At 45.7% G+C, this 20,362-nt stretch overlaps 1 protein-coding gene across 3 annotated transcripts in view; it reads right to left on the bottom strand.

The window, feature by feature from the left end:
• LOC142560668 (uncharacterized) overlaps positions 1–20,119 on the bottom strand; it is an 80,276-nt gene extending 60,157 nt beyond the window's left edge. For 2 of the 3 annotated variants that reach the window (XM_075672916.1, XM_075672917.1), the window contains exons 1-4: positions 19,829–20,119; positions 7,023–7,159; positions 3,022–3,107; positions 1,335–1,587 (exon numbers count right to left, since the gene is read on the bottom strand). In XM_075672916.1, coding sequence (XP_075529031.1) covers positions 1,335–1,587; positions 3,022–3,107; positions 7,023–7,159; positions 19,829–19,937 — 585 coding nt within the window. In that variant the 5' untranslated portion in view covers positions 19,938–20,119. The remainder of the gene's footprint in view (positions 1–1,334; positions 1,588–3,021; positions 3,108–7,022; positions 7,160–19,828) is intronic. The other variant, XM_075672918.1, reaches the window with a different exon arrangement.
• Positions 20,120–20,362: the final 243 nt, after the last annotated feature.

Below are 20,362 nucleotides of genomic sequence, written 5' to 3'. Positions count from 1 at the left end.
CATTTGCGCGATAATACGACGCCAAAGGACAAGGGTTGTGTGAGAGAGAGAGAGAGTGTGTATGTCTGTGTGAGATAAAGTTCGTGTCATAACCTCCTCCGCATCTCAACGGCAGTTGCAGACGCTCCAACGCCATCTCGAATAGAGCGCAACGAACTAAACTAACATGACCTTGACTTGTAGCGCGAAGTGAACACGGAGACAGAAAGGAGCAGACAGGACGGGCGCTAACTCTCAACTAAATTTTTATTAAAACGAAGAACATATATATAGGTGATTGCAAAAACCGATATCCCCCCGTGTCATCCCCGTGACAACATCGTGTCCGTGTTCACTGCGCGCTACAAGCCAAGATCATGTTACCGTACCAACTCGCCCAACTGTCTATCCTTTTGAACTAAGCTAGACACGCCGTCCGATATACCGTATGTCCCACGCAACGAGGGCCCAATTATGCGAGTGTCGTAGCGCGGCTAGTCGCAGTGCGCTGGCTTTCTTTCAGGCCTGGAGAAAAAGCTTTTACGCAGCACGTATTGAGCAACCGTAAAGCTAGGTGTATTGGTAATTTTTCAGGATGGTCTGCAATTTCCCATTGTCACTGTTGCTCTGAATATACTTTCGAGCAGTTGATTATAACTAATGATAACAACTTATGTAATTAAGCGAAATACTGAACAATCGTCAGATTTGCTACAAGCGGCGGCAAACAACATTACTTTGCTTCTCTACAGCTACGTGGCACTGGCGTGTTCTTTTTTAAATGTTCACAAAAGTTAGGTGGCAGATCTGGTGTATAACGTCTCGAAAACATAGCTACGAGAAAGAATTGCCACGCTCAGGCACACGGAGAAGCAAATTGTCGCTATGCGAAATCACAGACGCACCGACGCTTCAAAGCGCTAGCTCGTACAAGGGAAGCAGTGTGTTAATATTGTTACTACCTGTTATCATGCAAGCGCATGTAGCCTAATAGGTAAAGGCTCTCGCTCTAGAGCCCGGGCATCTGGTTCAATCGGCCGCGTAAGTCTTTTTTTTTTGTTCGTTCTTTCATTTTTTCTTGTGGAGCGTGAGCTTGGGTGAGAAACCCCTTTGCATATCTCATCGGCAACTGTAAACACCCAGATGCCACCTCAAGTGAAGCGTACAACACTAAGCTGCACGTGTCGTCTGGTATCAACGAAGCACTTTTTCACGACGCAAGTGGCCGCGGCGCAGACGACTATTCGGACGACGACGGCGAAAAAAAAAAATGAAGGAAATTGCGAGGAGGTGTGCAAGTACAGGGAACGCTTCGCAGTGGGAATAGGGACAGTAATTATCCCTGCACAACTCACCTGCGCCTCCTTGTTCCCTTCGTGTTTCTCGTCGTCTACCGCCAGCGCCTCGACCACCTTGGTCTCGCGGTCATTTTCGTCGACCGAGATTATCGGGGAGTCGGTCGTTCTGGGCTGCTCGTCGTCTTGCTGGCTCTCCACGTCGCGAAGACGCTCGGCCGACTGCGGCATTCGCGGTGCTTTCTTTCCCAAAACGACGGAATCGGAGACAACGTAGTGCGGCGTCGCCTCGTGGTTTCTCATAACCAGCGCCCTGAAAGGCGGAGAGTTGCGGGAGTAGACAAATTGAATTATGGGGGCTTTACGTGCCAAAACCACTTTCTGGTTATGAGGCACGCCGTAGTGGAGGACTCCGGAAATTTCGACTCCCCCGGGATCTTTAACGTGCACCTAAATCTAAGCACGCGGGTGTTTTCGCATTTCGCCCTCATCGAAATGCGACCGCTACGGCCGGGGTTCGATCCCGCGACCTCGTGCTCAGCAGCACACCACCGTGGCCACTTAGCAACCACGGCGGGTCATGGGAGTAGATAAGCAAAAAGCGCTAAGCAAGTCTCTCTAAGCAATTATTAAGGTGACTAAGAGTCATCTGGAAAATCAAGATTTGTTTTTCTCTCTCTCTCTCAACGTGTGTATTGTATCTGGGAGAGGAGAAGAAATACCTGAAAGAAAGATCGGAAAGTTCACGAAGGTAATATTAGCTTTTCAGCTATGCATTTAGGATATATTGCAATTTCCGAAACTGAAGCGGACCATTAGTGAAATTATGTCCTCTGAGCAGATATAATGAGACAAAGGCAACTTTCGCGATACTATTTTAAAAATGCTAGTTCCAGTTGTGCTTCTCTGAAGCGTCCCCCTAGGAGTTTGGAAAGAGATGGGCATTTTTTAAGGGTGTTCGCCTTAGAATTGCCAAGACATGAATGAGAGGAATGTAAACAAGGACAATTGTGGTCCTCTGTTTTTCTTTCAAATAAGAACCATCAGATTTTGACAAGCAAGAATGTTTATTAATAAATCCCAGCAATTTATAGAAGAAAGTAATGGTGCATTCAACTTAATTCATTAAATTTGGGCTCACTCTTACTATGGGAAAGCTCTCTCGGCCCTCTTTCCCCCCCTATATTTCCCACCTCATGACCGGGTAGCAAACCAGAAACTCGCCTCTGATTAACCTCCCTGCTTTTCCTCTCTCACTCTTTCTGTCTCTCTGTCGTTACACAAGGTTTTCATTTCGACATGAACTCAGATGACTGACTTACCACCTCGTGTCCCAATCTCAGAAAGAGAGACTCGTCAGAAAACGTGTTGGTTTAGAGTTGCAAGAAAAACTTGAAATCAACGCTATTCCTCGTTCACGTACTTCTGGTTACTGCCTTAATACCGCGCTGTGAATTTGCATACCACATCACCAACTAGCCATATTTTGACCCTGTTTGTCACGATCATTCACGCAGATCAACTCTCGAATTTCGTTACGCGACTAATCACAATCACTGTATAGGTGGCGTCCAAACTCGCGCCCCACTGACAGCTCCCTCTGGCTAACCGAAACGGATCTCGAAGGCTGTGCTTACGCAGGCTGCACGCGCCAGAAGTGATTGCGGGAGCCGGAAAGGCGTCATAGAGGCCGTGTTTTAGACACCATACATTACCAGAAACAGAACAAAGCACGGAAGTGACGCACCGGAAAACAACGGCACCCGTCCAATCCGACGGCGCCTGCCAAGTCGCCGTCGCCTTCGTCGAACCGTCTGCGCCCGAAATGACAGCCTGAAAAATGCAGTTGAAACAACAACAAAAAATTAGTATTTAAAGTTGCACTGGGGCAGGCACGAAACGCTGCACCCGGGCCGGTCCGCCCCGGGTGCAGCACTCAGGGGGTCGCAGCAGGGCAACGTAAGGGAGTGGCGGTTAAGTGGCAAATAATTATTCGTCACAGAAGCGAGAAGGTTACGAATACCTTTCGCTGAGTGGAACAGTGGCCCTGTGCTCTAACTACAAAAATAAAAAAATAGAAAAGTTGAACTTTGTAGTAGGGTGTCCTTAGCAAAGCTTAGCTTGCCTGGGTGCTTTAGAACATCAAAATGAAATACACGTTAGAGACGTCGACCCTGAGATTTAGGTGAAATGTTTCGCAGATACACCCGTGTAGCCTTTCGTGGTAACTGCTGTAGAAATACTTCCCCTCCGGCACCCGACAGCGCTAGCGGATAGGGCCAGATTAGAATGTGTGCTTTAATTTTCTTACGAAACTTCTTTTAAAGCACCACATGTTCTACTGAGAGTGTATTCTTCTTCATCCTAGTCACCTACAATTTCTGGCTCGTCTTTATTTAACCTCTTTTTTTTTTCAAGTTTCCTCCTTCGGAAGTCGTTTTTTCAACTTTCCCTGAAGAACGCGGATAGTGTATTCTTGTATATTACCCTACGCGGCTACGTACGTAACGCGTACTGCATGTGGTTATGCAGACGCCGTGCATAAGCTGTGCATGCACTGTGCATGAACATATCGCGACAGGTCTTTCTACATGTTAAAAGTTTGCATTTCTTGTGTTTTATGCGCACGTTTAATCTGGACATCCATCTGACGAAGACGTTTTGCTCAGATTAGTTTTCGAGAAGCGTTCTTTTTGTCGCGGTGTTGTGGAAGTGTTCGGTGTCGTGGCGGGCCCCCGCCCGGGTGCCGACGACCCTAGCGACGCCCCTTGGCTTGAGTGAGAATAAGGAAAACCAATGGGCTCGATTATCAGTAGCCATGTAAAGCCAAAATGCAATGAATCCGAGAACAGCCTCAAGGAAATTCATTTAGTGTTTCTTGCAGAAGCTAGCTCGTGTGTTACTCATTCTTGTCATTTTCTCTGAAGCCTGTTTCGAGTAATATGTCTGAAACCACCACTAAAGCAGGGAGACAGACGGAAATGTGTGCACCAACATCTCTGAGGCAACACCATTCACCAGGTACAAAGTAGATGGCGCCTTATTTAAAGAAAACAACAGGAAACTAGCTGGCAGATATGATGCTAGTGTGGTGAGCGGCAATAGAGGAAAGGGTGTTCAATGTAAATTCGAAGATGCATAAACAGTGAGCTGGATGGGAGCGACAAAGAGGAAGCATAATATAGAGCAATGTAGAACAGCAAAAAAAAATGAAGCATGAAGGTAAAACTTCCGTGATAATTCAAAAGGAACTGGCCAACTGCTCAAAGCCAGGTGTGAACGAGAACGCGTCCGAGTCGCAGAACACATAGTTATCGAAAATTGGCTCCTGTGTAAGGTTGTCGAAATGGTGCCGAAACGATTGACCATACTTGTGGCAGATTGTCGGTGCATCGATCAAATTATAAATGCGGAAGTAGTTGGTTTGACCCAGGTCAGGTTTTGAGCACAGTTGGGCAAACAATTTATTCTGCGGTGGAGACTACAAAGAGACGGCTTGAAGAATGTTAAAGTAAGAAAAGGCAAAACCTGCGATGAAGCGAACTTTCTCTATTGGATGATATTGACTAGAGTATGGAAACTAGCTACGGAATTAGACAGACCAGGAAGGTTGTATATAACGATGACTGGCGGAGTTTAACACCACAAAGAGCGCTACAACTATGGAGCAACGAAATAATGGGGATCGGTCGGCACCAGATAACGATAATAAACAGATTATCAGCTTATAAACGCAGAATAAGGACGCTGGTGATTAGTGTCACGTGAAAAAAAATTCGTAAAACAAGAAAAATTAAAATAATTAGTTTACTGCCGTGTGCCACCACTCCATTGCTGTGTAGCAGCAGCAACACAGCAGCGAATAGAGAGGCTACACCAATGCCCGGAACATACAGTTTGTAACACAGATAATACTGTAGGGGACTCTGGCGCTGCGATCACTAAGGTACCATGAGAATAATTTTAAATACATGAATTTGTCTTGTCTTGGTGCTTGTTCCTTCAAACTTCCTTGGGACGTTTTTTATTACGCTTTCTTCTCCTAAATTTCTAAGCACTCAAATATTTATAAACATAGCCGACCAAAGGTCCCCAAAATGAATTGGACTCACTAGACTCATTCCCAAATTCCATATTTTCCTTAAGGCTCATTCGGAATCAGGCAAAGCAGAATTTTACTCAAGCAGGTTTACTTGGGCTCGGAGTGACCAAAATTTCTCTTAGCCTCGCTGCATCAGACTCAGACTCACGGATCGGTGTGGGCCTAACTGAGCATGAGTGAGTCGACTCATGAGTCTGCCGACCTATGGTCTCTGCCAGCATCGTTTGCCAGTTCTGGCATTTGCAACGCAATATTTTGATGCAAATTATCAATATCCGAAAAGTACAAAGCCATTTGAAGCCAGAAGGACAAAATTTAGACAGATCCATTAACTAACCGCCGTTCCCGTGCTGGCTGAACTGCTACGCTTGCAGTTTCTGTACGCGCTAGCACCAGGTTTCTGTCTAGTAACATTTTAAAAAAAACTTAACCCGTAGTATGAGCGTTTTGGCAGCAGAAGTTCCTTGACGCACGGTTGAAATGGTGATTGATGAGTAAGAGCCGGTACCTCGGTGACACCGTGTACAAAAGAGACTCGAAGAATTAATGAAATAGCTAAGTCCTGTGTGGCAGCCAGGTACTAGTGTTTGCAGCGACCCACTGATCCTGCTTTTACAAAAACGCTATCCCAAACGCTTTCAGTAGCACTTCATTTTTATCAAAGGGTGTTTAGTTTCTTTTGAAGTGTGTAACTATTAATACTGAGCGCTAAATTTGCGATGTAGCTTCAAGGGCAAAATTCACGAAGCGCTTCATTCGTAAGTGCTCCTTGCTATTGGCTTGCCGCCTTCGCTAATGTCCTGCACGACATCAGAATCGACTGGAATTAGGTTTTACGAGGACATTCTAGCCTAAAAGTGTGCTTTTTTTTTTTTTTTGCAGTCGTTGAAAAAAACTTTGCAGTCGGTGGGAGCCGGTTTCAGTGTCACTGTTCGTGAGAGCAGATGCAAATCAACCGCGACGTTGCACCTAATGCCAGCGAAGGTATAAGGTAATGCCTGCCAACAAGCAAACTGCCCTAACGAACGAAATGTTTTTGTAGATTCAGTCCCTCGGAACGAATTCACAAAATTTTTTCAATACTAAGTGTTGGATATACTAATGCTAATACTAATGGATCACTACCTTTGATATACAATACTAATACTAATGGATCACTACCTTTGGCTCAATAGTACGCTTGACATCACGATCCACTGACATCTGGTCTTACGAAATGCACCGGCGTAAGAACGCCTTTGCGAATATGGACGCCGAGTCCTCATTGCGCGAACCTGTACACAAAAACAAATGCAACAATCAAGCAACTGTGATAGAGGTCAGCCCATTCGTGACTAATAATCTCACGCGTCGAATCCGTTCGCTACTTATCAACGTATCTCCGTGCAGTTAGGCGTAATCGTCGATTCTGGCGTACACCCGAGAATCTGCAAGGTTATTGAGGACCGAGCGCTCAGTTAGACACGATTTACTCGCTATAGAATTCACGGCAACACTCAACACATTTCGGATGCAGTATAGGCTCGTCTTGCGCCGAGAGGTAGCACGATGAAAGCGATAACCCGTTGCAAAATGGTTCACCGGTAGAATAGCTACAAAAATGCACGCGTGACGTAAGGTTAATAACATGTGTTTTAGTGACTCACGTTCTCGTGGCCACTGCAGGTGTGGGTCCGGGTGCTGTCGTCTGACCCGGGTTTGAACTCTCCCAGCACCAGCGAACCGCGTTCATTACTTTTCCGGGCTTGAATTACGAAACCTCGGAACGAGCCCTCTAGGATCACTGTCCCAAAGACAAACACGAGGGTGAATAAACAAACCACTGCCCATAATACATTTTGATCATCATCATCATCATCATCATCATCATCATCATCATCATCATAATTTTATGTGCACTGAAAGGACGAAGGCCTCTCCCAGCGATCTCCAATTACCCCTGTCTTGTGCTAGCTGATCCCAACTTGCGCCTGCAAAGTTCCTAATTTCATAACCACGCCGTATTTTCTGCCGTCCTCGACTGCACTTCCCTTTCCTCGGCACCCATTCTTGAACTCTAATGGTCCGCTGGTTATCTGCCCTAAGTGCTAGTTGGCCTGCCCAGCAACTTTCTTTTCTCACTGCCAACTAGTATATCGCCTATCTCCGTTTGCTCTCTGATCCACACCGCTCTCTTTCTGTCTAGTAACGTTGCGCCTGACATTTTTCGTTCCACCGCTCTTTGCGCGGTCCTTAACTTTTGACACAATTTGCTGATATGCTTTAATGGTGTGCAAATGCTGGAGATTTTGACTACAGTGGGAATACGGATGCTTTGAACATAAGCATTAGTTTAAAATATTGATGTATGGCTACTTCTTGTATTCAAGTATACCGAACGTACGAAGTTGTCAAGATTATTGGAACCTGCCTGACATGGAAGAAAAAAAAACATACATATGGTACACAGAGCGCATCGAATGCCCTTTGAAGGTTATTCAGAAAGTTCTCATATCTCTCGTATCTTCTCATATCCCAGTTGTTCTGATGAATGGCGCTCGAAGTAACATCGTGCATGCTGAAGTAAATGAAATTGAACTAAATCCTATTGCACGAATACGCTTGATGTTCTGTATCCCCCGGCCCCCTGTAATGCCTGTAAAAGGTGCTGTGGGTATTGCATAAATAAATAAAATAAGCAAATCATCAATCTTCTTTCTGGCCACTTTCGCCTTCAGCTTTCTTTCTCTTCAGCAGAAAATATCTTCGATATTCAATTCAGCGTTCCAAGTTTCGATGTTCTTATTCGATTTGAAACTTCCGCAATTCTGACGTAGTACTTTTTTGGATGAAGCACCGTAATGACACTGTGTAGTGGCTCAAGTCGGAATCTGTGGCTTATCGCCTTCCCGCGGTTTCTCTCTTGTTTCCAAATTGCAATCAAACCAAGTTGACCAGCGGGTGTACGCCAACGCTAACGGGGGTTGTAATCAGAGTCAGGCCGGGCTAAATGCTCATAAGTTAACTAAGCTTATCTGCTCTGGGGTGAAGGCTATAACGCGGACGGCTCGGTGTGTTGGTTTGGAAGCAGCAATGAAAAAAGTAAAACGCGATATCTTCGCTCCTGTGTTGTCTCACCTCGGCGCAGGCTACCGCTATTTGAGCACTCAGGATGGGAATTCACCACGCGCTGTGGCATCGGGCTGCCTTACCCTGACAAAACTTGACCCGCTAAGGCTCGGGATAATTTAAGCAAGTTACCGAATAATGAAAGGCACGGAAGGTCGGAGACCAGAAGTCGCTCATAGTGATGCCATAATGATCACCAGTAACCAAAGTTTGCAAGCCTAGTTGCACAGGCGAGTACCATCATCCTGTCTACAGAAAACGAATACATCTACATTAGCCACTGCAGTCATATAACATATATATATATATATATATATATATATATATATATATATATATATATATATATATGAGCAGAATGGGAACAGCCGAGGGGACCCGATTATGAGTGAGTGAGTGCGCGAATCAATTTTATTGCAGGTCCGGCGAGGACGCGAACTAGTCGCGCACCCGGCTAGTCCCACGTCGGGACCGGCAGGTCTAGCCCACCGGCCCGGTCGCGGGCACGCTGGACGGCCAGGATTTGCTTTTCTAGAGCGGGGCTATTATGTTATGCGCATGCTTACTGTTGACAGTATTATTTACCGTCCAATGTACAACACCAGTGACCATGTCGCCCTTCAACAGGACCTTACATGTATCGGTGAGTGGTGTATATAAGACCTGGTTAATGACTTTAAACGTCTCCAAGGGCCAGCTAATCACGTTTAGCGGTGAACTTCATAACTCTAGTGGTCTATATAAAACTGTGAACAACATTGTGGAGCGCACTAAGCATTATAAGTGCCTAGGTACAAACCTAAGCCCGAAACTTTCTTGGTCCCCACGTATCACTTCCATCTGTGCTAACCCATCTAGGTTATTACGTTGTCGTCGCCGTAACCTGCATAAGTATCCCTCTAGTATGCGTAAACAGGTTTATGTCGCTTTAATTTGCCTACAGCCTGAGTTCACCTCGTCAATTCGGACCCCACATCAACAATATCTTATCAACGTGTTAGAAGCTATTCAGAACAGAGCCAGTCAGTTCACTACGCATACTTACAAATAGCCATAAACTAGACCTTTCACTTGAGCCATTAATTATTCATCGTGACATTGCACTCTTATCACTATTGCATAAATTCATTCACACCAGTATGACTTCCTCTGTGCACCTTAATCGCGATCATCAAACTTTATATCTACCTTGGCTCAAGCGCGTAAGTACAGGGATACTGACGCATTTAAATTATCTCTTCCACGAGCTCTCAGTTTGTGGAATTACCTTCCGGATAACCTTGCATCGGAGCGAGATCACGCAAAATTTTGCGATAATCTTAATGGTATCTATGCTCCAAAATCTGATGTTTCTGAATTTGCCACGTTCACCATTGCCTTTGCCTATATAAATGTTGCCGATATGAACATTTCTTTGTCTTCTTTACATGAAAACGTTTTGTCATTTGCCTTTATTCTCCGAAGCGCTGTTGCCATGGCGTTGTTTTTTTTTTGTTTTTTTCATTTGAATGCTTTTGTTTTTGTTTTTCATCTCTGAATGCTATTGTTACTGCCTTGCTTTTATAAGTGTGTCTTCTTAAGTTATTGGGTTCATGGGCAACTTTCTGAACTAAACGATGTTTTACTTTGTTAAGGTGTTTATTTTAATCTTTATGTACATATTTACTGTACTGCCCCCCTCACACAATGCCGCACGAGGGTTCTGTAAGGTACCAATAAATAAATAAATAAATAAATAATATGTTAATAAATATACACGGATCGCGAATATAAATATGCTGGCGCTTTGCAAACTCCTTCCTATTTTTCACCTTCGGCGCTGCGGTTGTCCGGGAGCAGCGTCACCACAAGCTTGGCTTCATCACCGTCGTCCTCCATGGTGGCACTGTCGTCGCTTTCAGACCGCGACTGCGACGCGGACCACGTTTCGAACGCAGCGCACGGATCTTCGGGAGCCCAGCCAGTGTGGGCGTAGCGAGTCATCAAGGAAATAAAAATCAGGTAGCTGCCAAGAGACATCATCTTGGTGCGCTGTTTTTTCGGGTTCTGTCCGTGTGCAGGGTAGAAGGCGATGATGAAACGAATAATGAGTAATGGTTATTCGCTGGTCATATGGCTCTTGCGGCATACTATGTGTCTCAACGCGCACCCTCTGTCAGGCACTCACACTTTCTTTGATCATCTCGATTCATGGAAATCGTCCAAGAATTTACACTGTTTCGCAGAAGGAAACAAGTTTATCATAAACCATACCATCAAACTATAACCCAGCATAATTTATCACATTATCAAAATCCTCTGTTACCCCGATCTTTCACCTAAAACGCAATTTCAAACTCGCTCTATGTCACTCTGTTGTTCATATCAGCCTACTTACAATTAACGTTGCAATAGCCACCAGTTCGAATTTAGTGTACATAAATGTCGAACAAACCTGATCCTCCTGAAACATTAAGCGAGCTATACTTGGTCCTTCGCAACTTTTGCGGAATACCCTGGTATGCGTGTGACATGTAATGGGAAACTTGCCTGGTGTATGATAATGCCTAACAGAAATCAAGACTATTTATTTATTCAAACGTTCATCATTCGATCGTTCAATCGATAAATGGTTAATCCATTCATTTATTTATTTATTTATTTATTTATTTATTTATTTATTTATTTATTCTTATTCAGCAGGGTTCCAAACGCACTCACAGATACGCAAATATGAAGACAGCAACATTTTAATTCTATTGCTAATGCTATGCTAATGCTTTAATGCTACTGTACCCACGACATTGTGCTCGAGCACCAGCAGAAAACTATGCCTACAAAAGCTACCACATCCAGTTAACAGCAAAACGAGATTTGGCGCAGGCGCTCGCCTCCATCTGATACTCATAACCACTCTCCTCTCAAGTTATAGTCTTGTAGTCCCCGTCAGCGAAGAAAATCAACAGCGGTCTGAACCCCCAACATGCAGAATGATGCAGTAAAAGAAGACAAGGGCCTTATTTATCCGACGTTATCCCGTTCCGCCGCTTACCTGGGAGCGAGCGGACGTCGGCGACTTCAACTGCCTCTTCTTCCATTTACTTTTCTAACCATTCGAATGAGGGAGGCGCCTAATTTGCCCGGCTAGCATTTTCCTCAGTAGGCGGAAAACGTTACTCTCATTTAATCGCGAGTCATATTTGGGCCTTTAAGGTTATTGCCGTTCATGCTGCTGAAACATTATGCAATTATCGTTGAACCCACGCACGACGTGCACAGCAATCGGCAGAACAGAAGATGAGAAAAGAAAATGTGAACATTAGTCTGCACAAACACGGTGAATTCATCTACAGCGGCTATAGTTTCTTCAACTAGTCGCGATGCCTATGGAAAACACACCAGCGCTTTGCCTACCCTAGATTGAAAAAAAAAAACGATACTATTTCTGCTTTCTTTTTAATATTGTACTTGCAAGCCACTATTAGTCGTATGGCAAATATTGTACCCCGTGAGGCTCTAGAAATGCTGCTAAATCTTCTGTGCCAATGGGTCATCGAAAAACTTCAAAAAAAAAAAACGGCGTGCAAGCAGTGACGGCCACCCTTTGTCTTAACCTGTCCAGACTTGCGCGATATGTTGGCCGCACTTAACACATCACGCGCGTTATGAACGTTAATCACATTATGTTTGTCCCGTCTAACTGGTTTCTCATAATGAACGAGAAGAAAGCAAACCGAGGGGCCCGATTTTTATTGGTCGTATCAAAAGAAGCAAAAAAAGACGCCAAGGACAGCATAGGGGAAATTACTTGTACTTATTTGAATTAAAGAGATGATCAATTAATGGAATTGAAAGTGTATGAAAAAAACAACTAGCCAACAACTTCTTTCATCCGATTTCATTTTCATTATTATTTTTTAAAACTTAATTAATACGTACAAGTAATTTCTCCTATGCTGTCCTTGGTGTCTTTGTTGGCTTCTTATGATGCGGTTTATTATAAGTGCACCCGTATACATAGATTCCCAGCAGAAATTAAAAAGACACGAATTATCGTAAAGAAGGGCAAATTTAATGTTTTACACCTTTTAGAAAGCTAGTTTTGAATTCGCTGTTTCACAAGCTCAAACGATTTTTCCGTTTTCTTCCGGACGTCGTTGAAAGTGGGCTTCGACAGTAAGCATGCCAGTGGTCTCGGCGTGACGTCACTGGCACCACGGGTTCAAACAAGGCCTTCATGATCCGGTGGTGCGCGCGGTATATCAAACACCGTGCGCTGTCCCATTTCGGAGGCCACGGTCCAACTCGCCGAATGGCACTGCAGCAAATTCCACTTCACTCCGGTTACAACAGGACCACGTCTACATGACTATAAACTAACAAAATGGGTCGGAGAAAGTCGTGTGCCCCCGGTAAAGGCGTTGGGATATATCAGTGGGCTTGTGGATGCGCTATTGTTTGCATAAGCGACTGTTCATAAAAAACCGCAAGTCACAAAGGAAAACATTCAAAAGTTCGGAGTTTCACTAGCCAACACCACGACCTCATTATGAGGCACGCCGTAGTGGGAGATTGCGTATTAATTTTGCCGACCTGGGGTTCCTTAATGTGCACTTAAATCCAGGACCACTGAGGTCAACAACTGCAAGCACAAGAAAAATCTAAATATTCGAGCGTTAATTGCATTTCGCTCCCATCGAGTTGCAACCACAGTGGCTGAGATCGAAACTGCGACCTCGGGCTGAGCCGCGCGAAGTCATAGCCACTGGACTATGTATACCACAGCAGGTACAAGAAAACACGAACAAGAGGATTTCGCTCGTTGTTATACTGCGAAGTGAGACCCACAACTCAATGGCCAGCAAGAAAGGAATTTCCATCCGGCTGTGTGCAGCCCTTAGTGACTCCAGGAAGACCACCAGATCATTAAAAGATACATATTACACCTCCCCCTTGTGTTTCGCCGCAGCTTCCTACATGGAAGAATCGGAAGACCCGCTGCGCAAGTCGCAGCCCAAATACCAAAGGAGGACACTGGGGGCCTCACCACCCTAACCATCGTCTAGATGCCGGACCACGCTGGCATCATGGGTAACCTGCACGCCGACAGAGCAGATCGAGGCCTCGTACATTCGCGATCAATTTGAAGGTGATCGTGCGAGCATCGACCGGCGGGCCTTCCAAGCAACATAGCGGCCGATTTCGGAACTGCGAAGATAAAAATTGCGCTGCCTTCTTCCCCGATTAGGCTCTTCCAGCCGGCAACCATAACCCCCAAGACCAACTCGCCACACTTTTGTGTTTGTTTCCCATTCATGGCAGTGATCTGTGTGCGTCGCTTCCTAATGCATGTCTTGGCTAAACAATGACGCCTCTCTGCAAAAGCTCATAACGCAATCGAAATAAATTCGCAGGTTATGCCGTGAACGGTAACGGGAATGACGGCTTTTCAGGGAACACCAAAAGAGAGAGAGGGGAGATATCTGATGTTTCCCTCTCGGCCGACGGTGATGACGTAAAGTGGCGCTGCTCCTAGTTCTGGTCGTCGCTCGAGCGATCACCTTCAAATTGATCGCGACTGTACGTAACCCGAGCGCTCATCACGCCACTGCAGAAGACCCGGACCCGGTCGACCTCGTGCATTCAGCCGTCCTGAACTTCCACGGAGGGAGCCGCTTACGATATCCACCACCCCGTCGAAAGCTGAAGAAGGACGATGCCGCTGTCTGACGTACACTCCAGACAAGCACTTGCACGAACCTACACATATTACGTCGCATACACCCCACAGCCTGCAGGGACGAATGCCCGAGATGCGAGGCCACACCAACCTTCGGCCACATTACGTGGGAGCGCACGCTGCAAAACACAAACCACCCCGAAACGAACACCACGATGGAGCAACGGGAGGCACTTCTGTCCAGCTCAAGCTGGTCCTGAGAGCTGAGAAGATGGCAAGAGCCGGCAGAGCCCTGAACTAGGGGACCGGACCATTAGCCAGGCTAAACCAGCCCTCTTGCATCATCATCATCATCATCATCATCATCATCATCATCATCATCATCATCATCATCATCATCATCATCATCATCATCATTATCATCATCTCCCCTGCCACGCCTCCTCCCTTCCCATCGTCGTCTTGTGTAGTTTTTACGTGTTCGTACGCGTCATCACTTGCGCATACTTCCAAACAAATCTGCAGGTATTAGGTCACGTGGTGTGTTGTTAAATGTAATACTCATCTCATTCTGAAGAAGTGAATTGCTTTATGTCTGCGTCAGCAAATTTGAGGCGACGAAAGCGTTCTTCAGTCTCGTCTGCGCTTGCAGAGTTCCGGTTTTAGCAAATACCTTACAGGAAGTATGAGAAGATGGACGAAGCATAAGTACGAACGAGCCGCGGTAATGGCAAGGTATACTGATGGCAACGTATGTTTCCAATACGGAAACCATCACGGATTTTTTTTTCACAATGAAACGTGAAAAAAAAACGGCTTGCCAAAATTGCCAGAAAGGGAGAATCTCCAGGCAAGCCCAGCAAATCCTCACAACCCCGGCAAAGAAGTACCTACTAGATATATACATTGTTTGGACTTCAGGCCACGAATCTCTGCTGGGAAATTAGGGAGCCGACGCCTCTGCCCGAGCTCACGTTCACCAGGCTTTCTCAGAGGACGCGCTAAGGACGAAGGATGAAGTGCGGAAAAAATACAGCCTAATTTTACGACACATTTTACAACACTACAGGCTAGACAGAAGAACTTACCCTCCACCTCACCAAAGCCTAACTAAGGAAGAAGCAGTAACATTCAGGAAATCGCAAACCAATACTTATGTCCACGGTATCTTACTGCATCGAATTTCGCCATATGAGCACTCATACATCTGCAAGTACTGTGGTGCCTCGGACACCCTATGTCATATGGTATGCAGATGTGTGCGAAAATGTGGCCCAGTAAATATCCGAACACTAACTGAGCAGCAGCGGTAGGCCAAGCTAACAGACTTGGACCCGAAGAAACAGCGCAGCCTGATCGAATGGACACGGGAAATGGCCATCGCCCGCGGCAACCTGGCATGAGCAGGCCGCCCATTTAGGGGGCACAGTGCGTTTACTCAGAACAAACGGTTGTTTTCTCCCTCACAGTGAAACTTTACGGCGATCCTCCTGAGAATGTGTACGACGAGTCGAGACCAAAAAAAAACCCTTCAGTACTGAAGAGGGCTTTTAGACTGTTTCGTAACAGTTTAGTCACCTGCGTGTAGGATGTGTTTCCGCCGATTCTGTCCAGTAGGGATACGGAAATAAATCACCGTCGTCGATGGAGCTGCACGATTGGTTCATCTGCTTACAGAATCGAGAGTTTTAGCTTGTGCGTATGCGAAATTTTCGTTCACGGAATGCTGCGGTTAGCCGTGACAAACTTGGGCAGCGGAGTTGGCGGCGTCACCTTTTGTCACAAGGCTACCATTGCAGTAATTAATCACGTACTGCTTATATGCTGGGGTAAAACGTCAGCAGCGACGCAATCTACGATGAGCAGTCCTTTTGTTTTACATTCCTTCATCGAAAACACCCATATAACACACACACAAATAAACCAAAAAAGAAACGTCTCCCGTGGTTGTTAGGCAAAACGCCGCAAGGTATCGCTGGCCGCGTTATTGTGTATGTGGCTCCCTTGGGAGCATGTGCAATAACTCTAGTTTTGCCGTCCGCTTAGACCGTAACCCGGTACTTCGGTAAAGAGAGAGCAAGGTACTGTTATACACGACATCAAGTGGTCTCTTCCATTGCAAACGTAGATAAGAGGCCGCTATCAGACGAGTTTCTTTTAGGTCCTTCGTCTATCGCAAACAGCACAGCCTTGATAACCAAGTGCCGCTATAGCCTTTCTCCAAGCCACTGGGCTGAACGCACCGCTTTGGAGATGCCACAACTCTATGAACTAGTATATACGCATAACTTCCTCATAGCATCATCACCATTCATCAGACCTTTTTCTCCCCGTCCCTTTTAAACAGTGTAGAGTGGTAGGCCAGAGCAAGTTATAGCTCAGGCCGACCTCCCTGCCTTTCTGTAAATAAAGCTCTCTTTCTCTCTCTCTACGCGACTACATCACTAAATGCGCTACGAGCTTTGAACCCGACGCGACGCGCTCCATTACCAATGTGAAGGAACAGTTCTTCCCTTTTTCCTAATGCCCACATCAAATAAGCAAATTGCGCATGTAGTTTAGACCAAGTGACTCAAATATTCTCCTTTTATATATATAAAAAGGCGGAATAATAGAGATTAGGCTAAGACAAAATTTATTCTTTATGTATACGCGAGGACTCACCACAATATGCGTAATGACATCCTCCTACCACCTTGACTTTCTTTCAGTGGACAAAGCGACAGCTTAGAATATAATTGCATAATTTTGACACATTTATTGCCGGGGCATCATAATTCGTGACTCAAGGGCATATGAGAAGGAAGACCGAATTTTAGGCAACTATAACTCGTGATCTGTGGATTCGAACCTGACATGCTAAGATGTAATCTATAGGTTTCCCGTCGAAAATTTAGTCTCATGGAACATTTTTTGTGCGCGGGGAATGTATTTACGCACACAAGCCTTTAGAAAGAAATTTGTGTATTTTCTTTTATGTTGCTCGCGGGAGAAATGTAATTTCCAAAATGCCGTTAAGACAGTGCGACATACAATATGACATGAGATAGCCTAGCACAGCAGGACTTTTTCGGACACACCGTTAGACAAGCTGGCGACGGGCGTCGATGTTGGCTAGATGGCGCTAGAAGTTCCAGTGTCGTCTATAATAGTATGCTACGTGGTACATAAGTACGCGGATGATGCCAATACCGGCAGAGCTAAGACCCCTGAATAAAACTTGCAAGAAGTAGCATTCTTTGTCTCCCGGCAGCTCCTCCTTTTGGTCTCCTCGCCGCCCACGGTTTCCCGTGACTCTTGCCCTTTCGGTTGACGCGCTTTTTTTTTTTTTTTTTTGCGGTGCGCGCGCGTAAGTTTACACACGTTTTACATACGCAGTTTGTAGCGTACTCGGCGTCTAATATGTGAATGGCTGTCGGCGCGGAATCCTATAGGCTGATATGCGAAACGCCATCACTCTCCCTTTTCTTTTTCCTGCAAACAAACGGCCCCGCAGATCCATAGCTGTTAGCTTTGAAGCAGGATTAAATGATGGTGGCGGTGTTCAAATCTGAATGATAAATTGAGATTGTGATAGTTGCCGATTTTTGTAGGAAGTAAACGCTAGTTCGGCTATCGGCTTGAGCCCGTCCCATGCGAAATCAGAGCTGACAAGATCCCTACAACCGCCTCGCAACGATTCGAAATGTGCTCACCCCGGATGCACTGCTTGTAGACGAGGGCTCATATTGGTGTCTTTAATTTATCCATAGTTTTTATTTCTTTTTTTTTCCTTTCTTTAGTGACATGAGCATCGTGTCACACTCCTGTTTCTTGCGCAGCACTTCCGGTTCAGCTCCTGAGACTACCGGGGCCGAAATTCAAAATGAGTCAGAAAAAAAATAATAGAAAGAAAAGTACAGTACAAAATTTCTGGGTTTCATTATAGATATGTTATTAGAGTATAGGTTTAGTAACAAGTTGAGTTACTGAAGACTGTGGAATAATCAGAATTATTTGTAAACCACTGAGACGACCGCGGACGAAACTCAATATGGATTGGAAAACCTCGAGTACAGTACGAAATTCCTCGGTTTTATTGTAGCTATGACATCAGAGTATAAGGTTAGTTACAAGTTGTGTTACTGAAGTGTCTGGAATAATTTCAATTAGAAATCACTGATTACGGCACACCAACGCATAGAATCGTAGACTTTAGAGACCCGCCACCAGAGCACGACTTTGGCGAAATTCCTGAAAACCCTTAAGTAGAAAGCGGAAGTAACGACGTGCCTAACTACGTCGTCACGCGCAAGAAGGTGGCATGATACTTAACCGGTTAATTAATCGAAAACAGTTGCCTCCGAGTTCGGTTCGTGCGTTGCGTTCGCCTAAAGTTAACCTAAAGAACAACGCCGAAGCGCGAGTACCACTGAGAGAGATCCAAGTCAAAGATAAGGATCACCTACCATTTTCCTCTGGCAAGCAAGGGACAAATGACATCACGCCCAATATGAGTTGCAACATGTGAGCCCTGGCTCCAACGATGCTCTCGAGAAAACAGAAGTGGAGAGGATATCGCCAGTTGAACAATGCACATACCCTTTTCCGTCGTCTGCTTCCTTCGCGGAGCGATAACACACCGGGCCCACCAAGTAGCTATAACTCCATCGCAGATAAACGAAAATGACGCGAAAGAAGAAAAAAAGGAATGTTTACGAAGCCAGGGCTGTTGCTAGGGTAGCGTGTGTCATGACGAAGCACTCTGGGCTAAGCGCTGAGGGCTCACGGCCTGCCCTGCGGACCACCGCGTTATCGCTCCGCAAAGAAAGCAGACGGCGCGAATCAAGGCGGTACACGCACTTCTGGAATGCGCGGAACTCTCTCCCCATTTTTTTTTTCGAGAATGTCGCTGCGGCCACGGCTCGAGTGTTGCGGCTCATATTGAACGCGATAGTACGCCCGGCGACAAAAGTTTAGGGGCTCCGGGATCTCCGAAAACATTCAAATCCCGAGCAGCCTGCAAAAGTAGCCAGTAAAACTATGCACGACAAGGTTACCACATTCTAGTCGAGGCCCGAAATGCAAATGCCACGAGACTGCGTTGTGACGTTGCCGAGATATTCAGCTTTTTCTCATATTTCACGGTCCGTAATACTTTGTCGCCGGTTGTACACAGAGTAAGCGGCAGTCGCCTATTCATATTACTACCTCGTCTCTTCTACGGCGAAAAAAGAAGAACGAAGCAGGAATAATACACAATAAAAAGGCAACGAAATCTATTGGTTCACTCCTAAACTCACCCGTGTGCTTGCAAATAATTTGTTAATACATACCATACTAATATTATAGTAAGTGTGGAAATTACATAAACGTGTCTTGAGAAGGCAGCAGCAACAATATTTGCATTGTCTTCATTATCCTGAGTGCGTGCTAAAACACAGCGTACACACTAAAGGGAAACACACGCAGCGCAGTGTGTGTGTGTCCGTCCACTTATCGCTTACAGTATTTTTTAGTGCTTTTGCTATAGTTCTTCAGTCATAGTTGACACAGATTTCAGATAATTTACGTTTATGCGATATGCATTCCATAAAAAAAATGCTCGGCGTTTATCAAGCGACAAAAGACACGGGAAGCGGTCGAAGGAGACGGCTGCGCACAAATTCGCCGAACAGCAGCGCCGTCACACCAAATTGAACTCACCAAGGTCGAACTCCCTCCTCCGAGATCCTTTAAGTCGCTCGATGCGAAATCCATTTGACGTACAGCGACTCCACTCTCGCATATTCGCATGGTTCAGCTTTTGTAACATATATCACCCCGTAAGAGAAACTTCAGCAAGCCGCAATGGTTGCGCGAAAGATGGCGCATGCATTACTATACACGCCCCGGGTACAGTGGCTTCTGGGTCGCTAAGGGGCGTCTGTCACGGCGCCGGCGCTACTAAAAACAAGAAACCGTGCAAGAAACCAAAAGAATGCGTCCGACAGCGCCTATGCATACGGCGTCAATGGTTCTGCGACCCGCTCCGCAAAAGTAAGGCTGCCGTAGCGCGGCCACCCCTGCGACCGCAAAATGAATGCGCTTGGTGCGTTCTCTAAACCAGACTGTACCGAGATGCGAAGTGACGAAGCTATGCAGTTATCTCGGCCTTCTGCCGTCCGTCTGCCATCGCTCGCAAGCTTCGGTCTCTGACGGCGCAAGACGGATATCGTTATGGCTGCCAGGCGGGACGAA

The sequence above is a fragment of the Dermacentor variabilis genome, chromosome 10 (genome assembly GCF_050947875.1).
Source record: "Dermacentor variabilis isolate Ectoservices chromosome 10, ASM5094787v1, whole genome shotgun sequence".
Lineage (NCBI taxonomy): Eukaryota > Metazoa > Arthropoda > Arachnida > Ixodida > Ixodidae > Dermacentor > Dermacentor variabilis.
Note: the sequence above shows the minus strand (reverse complement) of the source record. Positions and strands in the feature narration are given on the sequence as shown.